Raw genomic sequence first — 19,782 nt, 5'->3', positions numbered from 1 at the left:
CCCCTTTGTTTTGGTTGATAGTTTGCAGAAACTTAGAACTCCCATCATGATTCTCCTTGCTGTAGATGACCATTTAGTGCCCTTTGCCTCAGCTAAAGAGGTTTGTGTATATGAAACTTGATTTACCTCATAAAAAAAATAATTGGGAAATACATTTTTTTACAAAGTTTTAAGTGGATGCTGCACACTGGTGGTGGTCGAGGAGAGACCCCCCACACATGATTGTAAAGCGCTTTGGGTGTACAGCAATACACAATAAAGCGCTACATAAAATGCCTCATTCATTAAATTACAATTTTTCTGGCTCAAATCTACAGAATTGCAAAAAAGGCAGAGAACTCAGATAAGTGGGTCAAACTGGTCCCATTTGATGGATCGCTTGGATACCTTCATAATGGGCTGTATAAAGACCCTGGTTTGCCAAATATCTTAAGGTGATTTCACTCTCTGAAAATGTTTTGTGCATCTAAATATTACTCATTTTAAGATTAAAATAATACATAAGAGATATAAAAATGGCTTTAGAGAAAGAAAAAAAACAACTTTTGAGGAGTAGGCTATTCTTGCTAATGTTGAATAGTACCAGAATAAAAGCATATTTTCTTTTGTGCAGTCACTGATGGCATGAGAGACACACACAGGAGGAGGAGGATTTACAGCAACTAATAGCCAGCTAAATAGCTGTTTCATATAATTGGTGTTGTAACTGTAAATTTACATCTGTTTTAAACAGTATGCACTTCTAGAATAAAAACATTGTAATGTCTGATGTTTTTCCCCAGAATTCCACCAATTGTTGTTAATATTTGTCAAATTCATTTCTTTCGAGACATCAGTGAAAAAAATTAGGTATTGGCCAAAATGCTACACTAGCTCTCCCAAAACAAAACAAAGACAGAGTTTCCCAAACAGGAGTTGACAAACCCCTGGGGGTTCATGAAGGAACCGCAGGGGGTTAGAGAGTTGATTAAAAGCATTTAAACTTAAATGTCAATTATAAAATTACAATAAATAAATATTTGTTACAATAAACAATCTAAATAAAGCATATTTCAAATATTTATTTTTATTAATCTGTATGCCATGTTACCATTAACCAACAACAGAGAACCATGAACATGCAAATGTGTTGATAAATAATTTTAATATCAGCTTAAAATATAGGCAAAAAAATAAAATAAAATACATAACTTTGGGGATCACTGCTATATGCTGAGGCGTTTTCCCAAGTCTTTAGCTATTCTAAAGGACAAACAACACACACAAAAACCCGAATAATAATATGACAGCTCTCTGAGGTTTCAAAACTCCTGTATGTTAACTTAAGCTCTTTTAAAAGTCTTATTTTAGCAGTTTGAATAACAATGGTCTTTAATGAATTGACGTTTAATTAATTAACGCTTTTTACAGTTTTAAACTAACAGTGACAAGTTTGCTGGTTAGGCGTAACCTTTTGCTTCATTATTTGAAGTTTCTATCAATGAACACTCAAGTAGTGTGGTTTTACATCCTGCTAAAAAGCCGGCCTTTCCACCGCTTCTGTTTGCGCTCAGATGACGTGGCCATGGGGTGGCGAAGCGGAGGGTTTCCTTCCTCAACGTTGACTCATCGCTCTCTCCAGCGATAGGCTCACGTTACCCACGTGATCTATTCTCACCAATCAACGGAAAACGCGCTGATAGCTCGCTGGACAGTTTTACGACAAACTCGTACGTGTGCATCTTAAGACAACCACTGTCATAGAACCAGGAAGAAGGAAGGTGGGATAGCCCCCCAAAAAGATTCCATCTCAAATCAGTCGCAGAATTTTCCCTAGAAAATCATGGGGCTCGGCAGGTGGACGATTGAAGTGGTTGTCCTGACGACTGTTTTTAGTTCATTGCTGCCAGTTCGAGCAGATGAACACGACCACAAGGTAAGATAAACTACGGGCCGAGAAGCCCTCTGTGCTCGGTGTGTATAGTCGCGAGAGACGTTAGATATTAGGCTGGTTGCTCTGACAAAATGTCTAACAGCAAAGGACAGAAATAAATCCAAAACACTGGACTCGGTGTCTGATTCATTGGCCCGTGTCTGTGTTAGAAATGCTAAGCACATCAGAAGCTACGTGGCTAGCTTAGCATCAGCTATCCCATTACATTATGTCGAGCAAATAGGGCAGTGCTTGCAATCATCGGCTTCGTCTCCTCCTATGATGTATAAGTATAATGTTATTCTAGGCATAACCTCTCAATGTGTTTCGTGTACTGTGTGTTTCTTTTGTTTATGTGTGAGGTTACTCTGAAGGGTCGGCTAACCGTCGTTAGCTAAAATATGTCCGTCTGGACACACATATCCGGTATGTCCAGGCTTTTTATGACAGACAAACTGTAAAAGATGGTTACATTTATAGTAAAAAGCCGCTAGAATTTTGCCTTAGAAATGCAGTGTACGGGATGACAGTTTTATCTCGATGACATTTAGGTGACTGTATATTTTACAGTTCCTAGGTCTATGGTATTTAATCATAATATGTCAATATACCAACCTGTCTAAGCTAATAACATGTATTTCTTGCTGTACAATGGTACAATTGAAGGCCGCATAATTTCTGTGATCAGTAATTACACAATGACAGAGCCCTGGGTAACATGTATAACAATATCATAAAACATTAAAAAAACAACCTCAGAGTACAGTTACATGAGCTGTATTTTAAAATTAGGATTTTTTTTATAAGGCAGCTAACAATTAAGCAATTAACAAGTTTTTGTTGTAGCTTTTTTTACACTCTGTAAAAAGTTAAAAGTATAAATGCAGTATTTTATAGCCCTGATGATAACAATGTTTGCTTTGGATTTGAGACAAATTTAAAGTCGGCATGATTTCAACATTCAAATTAATCTAAATGCATAATTAGATCTTATGTTGTTGTGAACAATTCATCTGAGCATCTTCTTTTTTTTTTTTCTGACCTTGTAATTTTTAATCAATGTTATAACTGGAGCTCACATTCATCTATCTCCATTTTTGAGTTTAATGTGCACATCTCAAAATCCAATCAACAATGGATACAGAGAACCAAGACCCCACTCTACAATTTTTTCGATAACCAGCCCCCAGATTTTTTTTGATAGTCTGTTACACTCGGATGTAATACAATACAGAAAATATCTGTTTATACTTCCGTTTCATTGTGACTTTAAGTGCCCTAGTGTGTCCAAATATCATTTGTGTCAGGACCTACTTAGTCAGCATTTTGGGGGTGCTTTTGAATGTCACTCTCCTGTCCTGAAGTTCCTTAATTCATCAGCATTTCGGATGTTGGCAGGTATATTCTCACTATTGAATAGAATTTGAACAACTGTGGTATGACGCATGATCAGACTAGTTGATTATGGGTATTTACTAAGATTGAATCTTATTGCAGCCCCTTTTACAGCTTTCATATTATTACTGGAAGTATTCAGAACACACATAATCTGTAATGATGAATTACATAAAAGTCCTCATATGCTGTCTCAAGAGATCTGGGGATTTCTGATCATTAATGGGCTCCTTTTTGTCCAAACTGGTGCCAATGAGAATACCTCTGAATGTGGGAGACGGTGTTTAAGGTTTCATGAATACAAACATGCAGTTGTCTTGTTTTCCTCTTATTCTCATGTTCATTTTATTTAGACAAGTGCATCCAGTGTCGCGATTCCTGCTGTATTGCCCTTTAGATTAAAAAAGGATTGTGTAACACTACCTGATTTTCAGGTTCACACCCTATCTTTGCTGTGATTCTTTAGACTTGTAATTCAAAGAATTAAATGACTCATTCACCCCAAAAAAAAGGCATTTTTATTCTGTATCAAGATTGTCTACATCCCTAGATCAGTTACATTTAATATCTAGTGGGTGACCTATTATGTCTAATGTCTTGTTATTTGCCTAAGGAAAGGGTCTTTCATTATGAATAAGAAGAATCCTTGTTAAACATACAATATGATACCAATAACCACTGAAATTTGACAAAAGCATTGCTTCCAAACATCTCTGTCATAGGTTCTGTGTACTTTAGTCTGTAAATTCTAAAAACTGGTTTGGCAGCAGCTTTTGAATATGTATATCATATGAGCAGTCTATAAATCTTCCCTTGTCAGTAATGATAACTTTACACAGTTTACTCGGTTCACGTGTTGTTCAACATTTTAGGCACACTTTTTTTGTGCTGTTGATGTAGTACATCATATTGGTCATTAGACAAAATTGTGTGCAGTAAGCCTATATTTTATATAAATAACTGGAAAATCTTTTGTATTTGAAGGCTTGATGTTAATTATGGAGTTTTCTCCACTGGAAATATCTGGTATTGTATTGCAGGAATTGCAGTACAATAAATTATTTTTTTTTTTACATTATTGTATAAAATTTGCTTGCCTGTCCACTTGGAGGATGCATAAATTTTATCTATAGACTTAAGTGAAGTGTAATGTTGAACAGGTGAACCAGTATTCTTTTTTTGAAGCAGTTTGTCCTTCAAGAATGGTCTCTTGGTTATTTTATTTTGTTTTTGCTTGAGGGATTGGCAGCATCACAATCTCAATTTTAAAATCTCTTTTCTGCCAGCTGACTTCATCTTGAATCAATGATGTAATTTTTATGGGTGTGCTTGAGCCCTGGACAGCATTCTCTGTGTGTGTGTGCGGATTCAGGAATGATTGTTAGTTTGCTCTATTTGAAGAATTGCTTAAGAACAACATGCAGGCTAGTTTCTGTTTATTTTAAAACTTTTCAAATGGTCTTTCAAATGGTGACATCCTGGAGTTGAATTAACATCACAAAGAAGTAGATGCTGATATTTGAAACAGGTAGCTGATGACTGCTCTCTTTCTTTTGCAGTACACTGATAAAGAGGAGGTGGTTCTATGGATGAATACAGTGGGCCCTTATCACAACCGACAGGAGACCTATAAGTACTTCTCCCTACCGTTCTGCGTGGGCATCAAGAAAACTATTAGTCACTATCATGAGACGTTAGGAGAGGCACTGCAGGGGGTTGAATTGGAGTTCAGCGGTCTGGACATTAAGTTCAAAGGTATAGTCGTACGGTAATATGTCTAGTGTGATGTTAACCTATTCAAATGAAGCTTATCAAAGGCACGAGTATTAAACTGTCATACTATGTGATTTAAATTAGTAGTTCGTTCACGTTTTTGTTGGCTAGTAAGTATTATTGCTCTTTTGGTGATTGTAAGAATGCAATGTGGATTTGTCTTTTACAGAGGAGGTGATGCAGACAACATACTGTGACATTGAACTTGACAAGCCTAAAAGAGATGCGTTTGTCTATGCCATCAAGAACCACTACTGGTACCAAATGTACATAGATGACCTTCCCATCTGGGGTGAGTAACCAGGATGCCAAGGTGGCAAGTCTGTTCTAGGGCTGTGCAAAAAATCGAATGCGATTTTCATGCACATCTCGTCAGTAAAGCCGCTTCTGGTGATTAGTAGTAAATCTCCAGCACGTGCTTTCAGATGGAGCGGCATTTACTACACAGAGCCGTAGATCACTGACAAGCTACACAAAATTGCATTCAAAATCGCAGGCGATTCATTGCTGCGATTTTGTGTAGCTTGTCAATGAACTACGGCTCTGTGTAGTAAATGCCGCTCCATCTGAAAGCACGTGCTGGAGATTTACTACTAATCACCAGAAGCAGCTTTACTGACGAAATTCGCATGAAAATCGCATTCGATTTTTTGCCCAGCCCTAGTCTGTTCTTTTCTAAGTGTACAAAACCCTGGCACTGGTTTGTTTACAGATTTTCTCTGTTTTGTATGTGGTGTTATTGAGTAAAAGTGCAGTCACATTAACCGTTGCTTGACAAATTAATCATTAGTCATTTCAATAAGAATCCACATGTTCAGGAGTTTCGCTTGAGGGCGAAAAATTTCCCTATGCAGATTTCACTCATGTGCAAGTTGGTCACAAAAATATGTCATGCTGACCGACAGAAAGCTACTTTGAAAAAATTGGACTTCTGTGTGAGCAGTGAATACTGTGCCAGCTCCTAAATACATTTTAATTTGAGTAGTTTTGTGCTTTTGTCATTTGTATTAGTTTTTGTTTTTTTTATGTTTCTGTATAGCTTTAATTTTTTATTCATTTATTTGTTTCAGTTTTAGCAATTTTTGTACTTGGACTTGAACTTATGTCAGTTATTTGCCAAGGAAAAATTGTACATTTTTTTTTAGTTTTTAGTTAAGTTTGCATCTCATTTTTATATTTTATTTTATTTCAGTTTAATTTCAATTACAGAAAAAATAAAAATAACAACTGTTGAGCTGAGAAAGTTTGTAAGTGAGACAGCAGTTGTGAAGGGTAAAAAAGATATATTTGAGACAAATCTGTTGGTACAAACAACAAAAATGATGAACAGTTTTATGATGATCATTTTAGTCATCAAAAAGACTAGATGAGGGTTTTTGTTCATGAGTGACCTTCACCGAAATGTGATTGAAACCGTGGTGCATATGACATTCTTTGTGTTTGAGCCCATCGTTTCTGTGCGGATGTGCAGCGACAAAGTTACCAACTGCTCTCCGAGGTACGGTTAACTTTGTACACCTCATCAATGATGAGAATGCATTGGACACTAATATTTGAGGTGTTCTTGGGATTCGTCTTAGAGAAGAGAAATTGGCAACATCTGTAAATCTGTATGCCTGTATTAAGGGTCTCCTGGGACATTCTGTTCGTGGTGGTTTTTGACAAGAATGCATCTAAGGAGTATTGATTTGTCCATTATGCAACATTTGAGGCTGGCGAGAAGGTGATCAAAATGCTGGAAGTTGTGTCCTATGATGAGCATCAGGCTGAGTGAAAGCGTAGGTTAGAAAAAATCCTGCATCTGGTGCCCGGATGTGAGCCACTGTTCTGCAAGTTAACAACTTTATTAGTGTCTGCGCTGCATCCCAGCCGGCACTGCTACAACCCTGCATTCAACGAGATGCAGTGGATTCCAATCCTTTGGGTGAGAGTCTCCGTTTAGTCATCTTTGCCGCTTTACTGGACATTGTCTATTGTCTTTGAATGCTGTTTTCTCTTGAGCCTTTGGTCACAAGGTGAATGAAAGTTTATGATTGAGGCCCATGAAGCCTTTGAGGCTAGCAAAACATCATTCAGAAGAATCACTGATGTACTTTCTCATGGTGTAGATCTTGGAGAACTCAAAGGTTTCCTTCAAATTAGTTTTAAACTCATGGTATTCTGGAGGGTACTGGCATCAGCTCACCCAGCTCCAACCAAGCCTCCATCAGGCTGCTGAGTGTCTCCTCTTGGTTATCAGGAAATGGTTATGTCAGCAGCAGCATATGTGCAAAGCATGTCCACTCCCAAAAGAGACTTCAGCAGACCTTCTGAGAGATAAAGTCTCGATACTTCTAGGTGCTCCAGAAACTATTTTCAATGGCATCTTGGACCCTACACATTATTCTTCACATCAAACAGCTTGTGTGAAAGCAGCAGGTGGGAGACTCATGTTAGCAGTCATCATTGTGGGGACACTGGAACAGAAATGCTTTAGAAAGTTCTTTGATATCCATTAAGAGCCGACAAAATTGCTTTATATTTTTTTCTGGAAGCTTCCCATCCACTGACCATCTTCTCAGTCTATGTTACTAAACGGTTACCTAATGCTCAGAAAAGCAGACCTTCAGTGCCTGAAAGGGAAATCAGTTTATTAAAGTATTTTAAACATGCTGTTTCCCTCCAGGGGACATTTTATTAAACCGTTACTACTCAACAGTACTAATGAAATGTAACTTCCTTGGTGTAGTGAAATGTACTGAAAGAGCAGTTGGATTATTAAGTGTTCTAATGGTTGCTCATGAATTATTTAAGAAATTTGATTATGGGAAGAAATTAAATTGGACTTTAACTGCCATGTGAGTTAGCTATATGCTTTTGAGATGTATATTTGACTGTTTTGTTTCTTCAATGATTTTTGAAGCAGATATAAATATAGATATAAAATATTGCATATAAACTGTTATGCATAATAGTAAGTTTGTCTCAAAAGCTTTAAGATGTCTCTATCAGTTCTTTACTTGAAACGACAATGTGAAATGGCATGTGAAGTGTCTGTAATGTAAAGCTTTTCAGATGAAACACAATATTCTAGAGGAAATAATATACATCAGACTTATCTCTTAGGGTTTGACTGGATTGTAAAATGTTAGTGGTTATTCCAGTCATTTCAGAGACTGAGAATGTTATTACATTTGATGAAACAATAACTTATGCTTCTGAATCATTCCTAATAACAGCTGATATTGAGTAAACAATGTCAGTTTTAATTTAATTTTATTAGGATTTAATTTACTGTTTACTTAAACTAATAATAATATACTATTGACATTATTGAAAATTGTTTTGTGGGCTTATTTAAGGAATTGTTGGTGAAGCTGACGAGAATGGTGAAGACTATTATCTCTGGACTTACAAAAAGCTGGAGATTGGACACAATGGGAATAGAATTGTGGATGTTAACCTGACCAGCGAGGGGAAGGTCAAGCTTGTGCCAAACACAAGAATTCCCATGTCATACTCAGTGAGTAAAGCTTTCCTGAGCCTCAGTAACCTGCTAATATTTGCTAATACTAGTTAAATTGTCACTTAATTTGTGGTTTGCCTTTTTTTGTTTTCCTATACATTTAACATAGCTGTTTTGCCCATAAAAATGTATAACTGATGCTTATTGTGTGAAAGAAGTCAGTGTTTGCTTAGATACCTCTCATATGTATAGTTATGTTTTGATGATCCTCACAGGTGAAGTGGAAGAAATCTGATGTGAAATTTGAGGATAGGTTTGACAAGTACCTTGATCCATCCTTCTTTCAACACCGAGTAAGTGCCACATATTGTTTGATAACATTTTTCCAATGGATATAAAATGTGCTGAATGATGTATTGAATATATTTCATGTTTTTTTTGTGTGTGTGTGTGGTTTTGCACCTGACAGATTCACTGGTTCTCAATATTTAACTCTTTCATGATGGTGATTTTCCTGGTTGGTCTTGTTTCAATGATCCTGATGAGGACATTAAGGAAAGACTATGCCAGATACAGCAAAGAAGAGGAAATGGATGACATGGTGATCACTTTTGACATGCTTTATTAAATGAGCCTTACAAACCCCATCACCTTTTAATTTATGCATGTCTGTGATGAATTAGTTTATTCACAACTTTAAGGCCTTTCCACACTGAGCGCGATGTAAAAAAGCAAGGCGAATCACCGAGGAACGGTGCCGAGCGCGAAACGATTGCTCACCTTCTGCTAATTCACGCCTGCACGCTAGGTGGCGCCGACCAACACTGCATTTTTCCTCAGATATGTATCTCGTATATGGATTTAACATCGTCCGCTGCTCAAAATAGAGCATTAAATTAAGATAAACAAAGTTTGGTTCTACACCACAAACACAATCTATCTATAATGCTTACAAGAATAGGCTACATCCTAAAATATCATTAGCATCAAGCTACACTTGAAAATGTATGTAATTATTAATGTATTTGCTTACCAACTTTAAACCATCATTATTTTGTTTTTTTTTTGGTGCAGCAGACACATGCACTCTTTGTATGTTTAATAACGCTACACTGCTAATATGCTAATATAAAAACAATGACTGATGTGTTTTAGCTCTGATAACAGCTCCATGATTTAATGCTACGTTTCTCTCAGGGATGTCATCTTGCTCTTTAAAAAATTTTTTTTCAACTCAACCCACATTATGTTCTTCTTTATCTCGATATCAGGATCGTGATCTCGGTGATGAATACGGATGGAAGCAGGTTCATGGTGATGTGTTCAGGCCATCCAGCCATCCGCTGATCTTCTCCTCCCTCATTGGCTCTGGCTGTCAGATCTTCTCTGTTTCCCTCATAGTCATCATTTTGGCCATGATTGAGGACTTGTATACAGAGTGAGTTTCACCTATGATTTACAGGGCAATCATAAACTTATTGCCTATACCTATGCATTTGTTTAATTATCTTGTACAGAGCTGTAACAAAAATGACTATGCATAATCACGATATACATTTGGACGTTTAACAGGTCATTTAAAGTCCTAGATAACATCTAGTGAACACATTTCCCTAAGTGCTTATTAAAGGAATTTTATGCTTGCCTCTGTCTCTGTAGGAGAGGGTCCATGCTGAGTACAGCCATATTTGTTTATGCTGCCACGTCTCCAGTCAACGGCTACTTTGGTGGAAGTCTATATGCAAAACAAGGCGGTATGCAAACTAATATGTAACTGTTCCAATAAGGAAAGCTCCAATATAATTTTAACAATGTTGGCTATACATAAGTTATAAATGTAAGCATTTTAGGCCGATATACTCACAGCAAAGTTCTTTTTCATTCTTCGTTAAAAAAAAGTTTAAATTACTTTATACAATTGATTTAAAGCATGAGAAATGGTGCGAGTCTTTCAATTGGAATTGAACTACTTCGATTTCTATAAAGTGGCTCTCCAGTGTGTTCATGCATTTTTACTTGCCTCTAACCTTGACGGACTGACCAGAAGAAATAAACCGGAGAAGATTTCCATGTCAGGGAAGGCGGAGCCCCAGAGCCGCACCTACCTGTTAGGTCATCACCATGGACCAATGGTAGTTTGATGGTATTTGTCAGTAGGAGCAATTTTCGCTTTGGAAAGCTGTTTCGAACTTCTGAAACAAATTTAATTTTGGGCCGATTTTTATTTATTTTTTAAAGAAATTACATCTCAGTCAGCACCGATGGCCTCGTGGGCAGCACACCGACATGTAGCTCTGTTGCACTTTGGCCATCCCGAGTTCGAGTCCCGGCTCGTGGACCTTTCCCAATCTTATCTCCTTCTCTCTCAACCACTTCGCTTCCTGTCGACCTACTGTCCTATCTAAATAAAATAAAAAGTAACAAAATGCCAAATATAAATCTTTAAAAAAAAAAGCAATGTCTCACATTAGTTGATTCTTCAATTTTGCTAGAAGTATACCAGGGCCTTTGATATAGCCTATCGAAGGTGTCCTAGGAATTGCACAAGGTGAAATTATGTACATCCTTTTTTGTTTCTTCTTGTTGTTTCTTTCAACTATTTTACATCATTTGTACAGGGAGGAGATGGATAAAGCAGATGTTCATTGGAGCTTTTCTGATTCCTGCCATGGTGTGTGGCACAGCATTCTTCATCAACTTCATCGCTATCTACTACCATGCCTCCAGAGCCATCCCATTCGGCACCATGGTGAGTTCCTCATCTGCCTTATACAGTCCTACATGCCTACATTTACATTCATGTACAAGTCAATCTCAGGCTGATTTTAGAAAGGAGATCAACTGCTAAGTAAGGAAAACAATCACTTGAATATGTTATTTTGGACCACAGAATTTGGTTGTAAACACACTGGTATCATTATTTAGTTTCTAATCCCCTTGATATTACACATAATAGCACTTAATAGCCTTAAAGCATTAATTGCTTGGTAAAGTACTTGTTACATCTGTTAAAATATCATGTTTCTAATTTGTTCGATCAGGTTGCAGTGTGCTGCATCTGTTTCTTTGTAATTCTACCTCTGAACCTGGTGGGGACAATTCTGGGCAGGAACCTCTCCGGCCAGCCCAACTTTCCTTGTAGGGTCAATGCTGTACCCAGACCCATCCCAGAGAAGAAATGGTAACCTCATCCATGATTCACACATCACAAACGGTCTCAAATATGCTCAGTTGTCTTGATATCATGCCATATTCATCATCGTGTCATTGTTTCATTTTTATTTTCTGTGACTACATATGTAAATATAATCTAAGTAATTTGAATGTAAATATTGTAAATGTTTTCTGCGTAAAATGTAATTATCAATAGACATTAGATTATTGTTAATTATTGTTTGGCAGGTTTATGGAGCCGGCGGTTATTGTGTGTCTAGGTGGCATCCTTCCATTCGGGTCAATATTCATTGAGATGTAAGTCTTTAAATTGGTTCTGGATTTATATTTATACCCATAATTACTATGAATATCTATAAGAAAAAAAAACGCCTCTCATCTTCCTTCAGGTACTTCATCTTCACATCTTTCTGGGCCTACAAGATTTACTATGTGTATGGATTTATGATGCTGGTGCTGGTGATCCTGTGCATTGTTACAGTCTGTGTTACCATTGTCTGTACCTACTTCCTTCTCAACGCAGAAGACTACAGATGGTAAGGAGCATTTACTTGCCATATTGCATTTATAATGCTATTTTGCTCATGCAGTTTAATTTGTTTCCACATCCATCCTCCCTTGGGATCAGAGGCGTTAAAATGTCTTGTAGGGTGGTAAATGCAGCATAACCAGATGACATCATGAGACTGAATGACAGTAATTGTTTTAAGATTAATGAAGTTTTGAATTGTTTTTTTTTTTTTTTAGGCAGTGGACAAGCTTTCTCTCTGCAGCGTCAACATCAGTTTACGTTTACATGTACTCCTTCTACTACTATTTCTTCAAAACAAAGTGAGTTTTAGTTCCTTTTCCTCAAATGCCATTATATAAATGCTTTACATTTAAATGACTGATTTACTCACCCTCAGTCACTCGAAATGTATAATTTTCTTTCTTTTATGGACTATAACAAAGATATTTTGCAGAATTTCTAAGCTGCGATTTTCTATAAAATGTTTTCTCTTAAGTGAAAAGCTCTTATAAAGCATTAAAATATACCATAAAAATAGTAGAAACTACATTCCAAATCTGTGTGAGGTACATATAACTTTTTACACATTTCTAGTTGTTACTTGTGTGAAATGCAAATATATTGTAAAAGTACATTGAAAAGTAGAAATTGTTTATCATTTTCATTTAACTGATTTATTATTTGTCTATGTGTAGATGTGGGATCTGATACCAATAATTAGCCTGTACTAATTTTTTTCCCCAGGATGTATGGCTTATTTCAGACATCGTTCTATTTTGGCTACATGGCTGTGTTCAGTACTGCTCTGGGAATCATGTGTGGTGAGTACAAGAAACAAAATCACTTCTCTAGTACTGTGATTGATTCTCCTCTTAAGTAATAAATGTTGCTATCTGGGAAAGGGATTGACACGTTTGACTATCGTTTTCTCTTTATCTCTTTGTTTTTAGGAGCTGTGGGTTACATGGGAACAAGTGCCTTTGTGAGGAAGATCTACACAAATGTGAAAATCGACTAGAAACTCTGCAGTGATGCTGCGGATCAGCCGACACTTCCTCCCGATCGAAGCGGGCACAAAGTCTCCATTTATTTTGCAAGAAGAGATTGTGGTATCTTGTACAAAATCTAGTTTTCCATTCTCAATGAATTAAAAGTTGCGGCATGAAGCATACACAAGGGTAAAATGAGAGGTGAAATAAACAGGACTTTTTATTTTTTTTTTTGTTTTATCTGCTTTTCTTTACTCCCTACGGAGGAAATGCAGGCAGTAAAGGCAGATAAAAGGGGAAAGAAAGTACATCACAGCATTGCTCCTATTTCTTATAACTCTATCCCACCTAAAAACCATTGAACAGATCTTTATTGATGGAATAGTCTAGCTCTCTTCAGTGAAGAGGCCAAAGTGTATGGAGAGCCTTTGTTCTATTATATGAGAATATTAGAGAGTGAGGTTTACGTCCATCCACTTGCTTGTCTGTTTTGTATTACAGAGTCGTACAATGCCATTGTTGTATTGTTTTACATGCTTATGAATGACACCAAAAGCATAATGTGGTTTGAAATTCCAAAATAAAAAAATTTTCATTCATAAATAAATAGAAAAAACCAACATGATGTGAAACAGCCAGGTTTTAGCTCTACCTTTTGAGGGCATCTGTTTTCCTGTAGCTCAGATCCACAGACCAGAGCAGGATAGAGCTTGGCACACCATATAGAGTTCGCTATCCGCAGCAGATTCTAGTGAGACTGATGATCTGAAATGATGGTTTGGTGGCAGATTGTTTTTAATGGGTTGTGTGATGTGATATTTCTTTTTCCAGTTCAGTCTTATGTTGTTGTTTGGGTTTGAATGAAGTCTGCTCGTAAAGATAATATATGGAGGGGGGTGGCCATGTATATAACCTTAATAATGTAACTGTAGATGTAGATCCCAAATGTATTTTGGTTGTACAGATTTATTAAAGGGTGTCTTTTCTTTTTTTTTTGGACAGTCAATTCAAGGTTTTTCATTTGTTTTTTTTTTTTTTTTTTTGAATGTTGGGGTGGGCTTGGTGGCACAGTTACATCTTGCCTGATATTGCATGAATTTTTCACCAGATCATATGATCAGATTCTATTTGTTTGTTTTTTAAGCATCATTACACTTTAGGTGACCCCCCAATCACTACCTTTGTTCATTAGCATCTTGTAGAACGGTCTCAAAAATAAGTGCTTCATTGACTTTGTGCTGCTCAGAGGAGTTAGTCATCAGCTTTTTTATTTTATTTTTGTTTTATTTAAAGAGTTGAAAGGCTATTCATTGTCTTGGACAGCCATCTCTCTCGTGCTTATTTTTGCATCCATGATCTGAACCAAAATTGTGAATGTCACACAATTTAGGCACACATGCTAAATCTCTGCAGACATACTGTACAAAGTGAAGTAATTGTACACTTTACTAGATGTTTTCATGGTTACTAAGTGGAGACACACTTAGACCAAGCTGTTGTTCTTATTTTTCTTATGTTCCATTGTGTAAATACAGTATGTAACTAAAAAAAAAAAAGTTTGAGAAGTGGCAAAGCCTTTTTCTAAACCTCATTCCTCCCAGTTTAAATTTTTTTCTTCATGTCATGTTCCATGTGAAGTCTAAAGAGACATTTTAAACACTATTAACTTGCTGTAAAAAGGAGGGAAAAAAAGAAATAAAGATTGTTTTTGAGGTTATGTAGGCATGGTTTATATATGAAGGAAAAGTTGTCAATTAAAATTTCTGCCCAAGGACAGCCGAGTACTTGATGGGAACTACAAGAATTACACACGAATCAGTATGTAATTGATTGCACTTTTCAGTAGAATAAACAAATGGTGTGATGACAGCTTCATCTGTCTTTAACATATTACGTGTGTTTGTCTAAATAACTTGTAATATGATGACAGTCTTGGTTAAGAATCGGTCTCTACACCATTGTACCTTTCAGCAGAGAACTCACCGGAAGGCCCTCAAATTTACTTTAACCTCTAGGTCGTTCAACCTCTTTTGTACAAAGGGCAAATTTTTAAGCTGCTGTTCTTACAAATTATTTGACCTCACAATCTTTAATCAAAATGTCAAACATTCTTTGCTTGTTTCAAAGTGAAGCACTTTGAATTGAAAGCATCTGCTATGGCAAAGCGACAAATCCATGACAGTGCGTTTTTTATTTGGACAGCATAGCAAATACATAAATCAAAACAGATCTGATCTCTAATAACTGTCAACATACTGATACATAAAGTCTATAAATAATTATTTATTTTGGATATGGATTATGGGCTTGCTTCGTTTTAGTGCTAAGATCTGCGTGATCTGTCAGTACCAGTAGTTTTGAGTTTTCAGTTGACCTTCTCAAAGTATTCCTTTGAGCCATCTGGAGTTGGCTTAATCTAAAACAAACAGAAAAGGCAATTACATAAATGCAAAGCCAAAACATCAACAAACCCTTACATTCCACATCTATGGCCATGACAGAGTTACTAAGTTCACTGCTGGCCAAATACTACCAATTCACAACAACTAAAGCTGCTGTCACTAGACTTGGAGAGTGCAAAACGTCTATGGACAATGCACAGCGAAATTTGCATGATTTGCATTTATGTTTCCGGTTTCCCGCATTCGCATACATAGGAATGGAACTCAATTGAATGGAAAGTTTTAAGGTGACTGGCCCCTTACAGTTTATAAAGAGTGCACAGGTTTATACTACTAGTAAAAACAGTAAATACTCACTGTGGGTGACTTTGGGGTCCAGCTGGCAGGACAGACTTCACCGTGGGTCTCCACAAACTGGAAGGCCTTGACTAGACGGAGGGTTTCCTCAACAGAGCGTCCAACCGGCAAGTCATTTACACTCATGTGTCGGATCACTCCATTAGGATCAATAATGAAAAGACCCCTATAACGTGAAACATCATTTAGTGATGCATACATTCCTCCTGAAAAGCAAATTATGCAGTCTAACAATGCATGAAAACATATAGGAACTAGAACTTGTAGGAACTTGTTTGTAAAAGTGCAGCAACTTCATGTTACCTTAAAGCAATTCCAGGACCCTCCAGCAGGACCCCATAGTCCCGGGACACTTGCTTTGTGAGGTCAGCCAACAGGGGAATGTGGATTTTCCCTAATCCTCCACTCTACAGATAAACCAAGAGTTTAGTCTGTGAGCTTAAGATTTCCTATGAATTGGGCATTTCTGTTGCTAGTTTTCCAATAACCTGATCCTATTTAGACAGCTGAGAATGTGTTTAAATCGTAATGTGCATTTTAACTTTGCTTAGCTGCAATGTGTACATGGCCTTTTCAAAGTAAAGTATAAACCTTTCTCGGGGTGTTGGTCCAGGCCAGGTGGGTAAAGTGAGAGTCCACAGACACACCAATTACATCACAGTTTATATCACGAAACTCATTGGCCTTGTCACTGAAAGCGATGATCTCTGTGGGGCAAACAAATGTGCTGCCAGGTAGGAAGAAATTAAGAAGCATTAAAAAAATAAGTAATTTAACAGTAAATAATTGACAATAATTTAATATTTTAAAATATAATTAAAATGGAGATCAAATTAATACATATTTATTTGAATAAATTATTTAAAAATAATTAAAATGGAAGTTCTGTTCTTTTGAATGTTATATAGCTATAATAAGGCAATCTTAAGCATGACGAGTGCATGCTGTATTTCCACAATTCAGATGAGAGTTTGTCTCAGATTTTCCAAGTTATTTTTAAAATGATTAGGGTTCTATACTATTAAACTTTACTAAAATACTTTCAAATACAACTAAATTCTATGCATCAAGTTGTAGATTCAGTAGTACAACAACAATAAATTGTACATGTACAAACTTAGGAAGAAAATTAAAATAAAAAAAAGTATGCTGCTTACAAATCTAGTGGGTAAAAGAAAAGGACCAGGTATTTGCCCTTGAAATCTTCTAGGCTGATCTCCTTGAACTCTCCATTGAGAACAGCAGTGCCTTTGAAGTGAGGGGCTGGCTGAGTGACCGCTGGGGCCCATCTAGCAGAGCCTGATATTTACAAACACGCATAATGGATTAGTAAAGATATTAGATTTAATTAAAGGCAAAAATCTCATTACTTTCTAAGACTTACTGATTGAGAAGCAAGCTTTTTGTGCAGCAATGCACGCAAGGGGTTTTGGAGCCCTGATCACTGATGCTCCATTGTGAGTGACCAAGGCTTTCACTCCATTAACTGCAGCTCTTCCTGCCTGTTGTGAAAAGGAGGGACATGCATGAAAGGGTCGTTACACAAGTTTGTTATCACCATGCCCTTGCACCATATGTACATTGTAAAATATTTAAAACTATACAGGCTCACTGAATAAGAGGCACATTGCACGAATGCTGTACACTTGAGCTTTATATTAAATGTTTTATATACATTTATCTAACAAAAACTGACTACTTTTCATGTTAGATTAAAATACATCAAACTGTTAATCATTTACTTATTATCATTTAATAATTAAAAAAAGGTTTGCACAGTAGCTATGCTTAACAATTGTTTATGCACTGGTAATTAGTCTGACAGTTATTTGACAGTGGACGTTATATAATCAGTTTAAAGGTTAAACACCGTAAAACGTATCTGCTAACTAAACGATGACTAACAGGATCAAACTAAATCACATTTGCACCGAAATGCAAATCAACACTTATTCCTCGTAATAATCGTTCGCAGCAGAAGTGTTACTATCGCTACTGCTAAATGAAACATACAGAAGTCCCGAGAAGTCTCCCGATGGTGGCTGCCATCTTGCCAATGTGCTTAATGCAATGCGCAAAAAAATACCTTGAGCATCAAAGCTGCGCACTCATTTTGCATTAGTTGCGCAGCACACACACACACACACACCCCTACATGCAATTTTGCAAGTTTTTAAAATCATATTTGATTCATCAGGGTTTTATGGCTCATGTTAAATAGTGAGAATATGGAGCTCACTCTTGACTCGAGGAGGGAAAAACACGTTAATTTACAGCAAAAATATCCAGCTGCTGTTATTTATATGGCATGGGCCAAAACATAAGATGAAACAAAGGACACATGTACCACGACCCGAAGGTGGACATTTTTAGAATTATACTAAAAGATATTTTAAGGCATGTAATAGATTGTGTGCAACAGGCAAAGTTTGATCATTTTGATCATTTAAAGTCCTTAGAAATGCATGCATCAAACTGATACAGTAGGCTTTATAGGGTTAATTATCTACATTCTAAGCAAATAATTATTTATTATTCTTTATTAATAATTATCCTCATACGCGATTAACAACGCATTTCTATGTATTTTTGATACATAACCAAGGGTGTAACTTTGGTTTGAGAAGTGGGGGGGACGCAAAATGGGGGGAAATGTTTTCGATTTGAATCCCATTTCAAATGTACATACATTTAGGGACTGTGGTGATACAAAATCCAGGAAATAATTAAGTTGATTAATGATCAATTCTGCCAAAAAGAATAGTAGGCTACTAAACTATGTATAAGAAAAAGATGTCTTACTTTCTTTATTGTTTAATAGGGGCCGATCGCCAAGACTTGAGAGAATAATTTTATAAAGTCGAAAATGTTCACCATTAATGTTTTGAATAATGTTTAAATAATGTGAGACTCAATTTCCACTGTTAAACAAACTTTTATTTCAAACTAACCGCTGTACCTGAAAATATAAAATAAATCACTTGTTGCACAGGACAGAATGTTCTACATCAGTGGTTTCCAGACTTTTTAGAGTGGAGTACCCCCTGAGGCATTTCTGCTTAGGCCTACCCCTCTCTTCCACTTAGACTGCACCTTTTCCATTAAAGGACAATATTTGCCCCCTAACTTGACTTTCCAATTCATTTTTTATCTTTATAAATAGAATATTAATGTTTAAAAAAAAAAGCATTTTAATTTAACATTTAAATTAATATGCAATGATGATAAAAAAGTGAAAAGTGATTATTTTAAATACTAAAAGCGCCGGTAGGTGGCGGTCACTGTCTTAATGCGTGAGTCATCGAGTCATTTGTTCATTCAGTAATGCCGAGTTCACACTGCACGATGTGCAAAATGTTTGGCATGCTAAATATCTGGAGCTGGCGGCGATTCACAATCACTGAAAAGTGATTCTTTTAAATACTAAAACTGCCGTAAGTCACTGGTGGCAGTAAGTCACTGTCTTAATGCGTGAGTCATCGAGTCATTTGTTCATTCAGTAACTAAGCAAGTGGCTGTATTTATAAATGAATCATTGAATCAATGACTTTCGCGAACGATTCGTTCACGAAACACCGCAAATCTCCAAGTAGATATAACTGCAGACCGGAGATCAGAGCACGTACACACCTCACGCACCGGATGCCGTGCGTGTGCTCAAGGAAGTTGGACATAGTGCTGTATTAGAGGTAAAAAATTATATAAATACTATTCGGTTTCTCGCACAAACCGATCGTTTCGTGTCTTAGGACATCAATGTGTCATCACGAGCCGCAGGGTTTAATTTGGATTTGTCTGTGCATGTTTTTTTTACTCTCATAGAT

General features: G+C 36.6%; 2 protein-coding genes and 1 pseudogene across 2 annotated transcripts; 2 read left to right on the top strand and 1 right to left on the bottom strand.

Annotated features, from left to right (window-relative positions):
* The window catches only part of LOC107666366 (monoacylglycerol lipase ABHD12-like), a 3,406-nt pseudogene extending 2,716 nt beyond the window's left edge, over nt 1–690 (top strand).
* Nucleotides 691–1,676: 986 nt separating this feature from the next.
* On the top strand, nt 1,677–15,003 carry LOC107666468 (transmembrane 9 superfamily member 3-like). The gene is made up of 15 exons (XM_016457797.1): nt 1,677–1,915; nt 4,867–5,062; nt 5,250–5,372; nt 8,422–8,582; nt 8,801–8,878; nt 8,995–9,126; nt 9,797–9,963; nt 10,185–10,279; nt 11,144–11,274; nt 11,567–11,706; nt 11,928–11,996; nt 12,089–12,235; nt 12,447–12,530; nt 12,955–13,031; nt 13,161–15,003. Exons 1-15 carry the CDS (start codon nt 1,823–1,825, stop codon nt 13,226–13,228), a joined length of 1,761 nt encoding a protein of 586 aa, XP_016313283.1. The 5' UTR covers nt 1,677–1,822; the 3' UTR covers nt 13,229–15,003.
* Nucleotides 15,004–15,371: 368 nt separating this feature from the next.
* Nucleotides 15,372–18,037, bottom strand: LOC107666469 (thioredoxin-dependent peroxide reductase, mitochondrial-like). Its single transcript, XM_016457798.1, has 7 exons — nt 17,972–18,037; nt 17,343–17,460; nt 17,116–17,257; nt 16,550–16,685; nt 16,262–16,365; nt 15,959–16,124; nt 15,372–15,615 (listed from the first exon to the last, which is right to left on the bottom strand). Exons 1-7 carry the CDS (start codon nt 18,005–18,007, stop codon nt 15,565–15,567), a joined length of 753 nt encoding a protein of 250 aa, XP_016313284.1. The 5' UTR covers nt 18,008–18,037; the 3' UTR covers nt 15,372–15,564.
* Between the last annotated feature and the right edge of the window lie 1,745 nt (nt 18,038–19,782).

Source organism: Sinocyclocheilus anshuiensis, unplaced genomic scaffold, assembly GCF_001515605.1.
Source record: "Sinocyclocheilus anshuiensis isolate Anshui unplaced genomic scaffold, SAMN03320099.WGS_v1.1 scaffold63, whole genome shotgun sequence".
NCBI classification, from domain to species: domain Eukaryota; kingdom Metazoa; phylum Chordata; class Actinopteri; order Cypriniformes; family Cyprinidae; genus Sinocyclocheilus; species Sinocyclocheilus anshuiensis.
This window is presented reverse-complemented; position numbering and strand designations above follow the sequence as displayed.

Bases quoted from the DNA above. Each gene is read 5' to 3' on its own strand.
- LOC107666468 (XM_016457797.1), top strand. From the start codon at position 1,823: ATGGGGCTCGGCAGGTGGACGATTGAAGTGGTTGTCCTGACGACTGTT. The intron at 9,127-9,796 runs GTGATCACTTTT...TCTCGATATCAG, and splicing joins AAGAGGAAATGGATGACATG to GATCGTGATCTCGGTGATGA. The intron at 11,997-12,088 runs GTAAGTCTTTAA...ATCTTCCTTCAG, and splicing joins GGGTCAATATTCATTGAGAT to GTACTTCATCTTCACATCTT.
- LOC107666469 (XM_016457798.1), bottom strand. From the start codon at position 18,007: ATGGCAGCCACCATCGGGAGACTTCTCGGGACTTCT. The intron at 17,258-17,342 runs GTAAGTCTTAGA...TGTAAATATCAG, and splicing joins AAAAGCTTGCTTCTCAATCA to GCTCTGCTAGATGGGCCCCA. The intron at 16,125-16,261 runs GTAACATGAAGT...TTCACGTTATAG, and splicing joins GGTCCTGGAATTGCTTTAAG to GGGTCTTTTCATTATTGATC.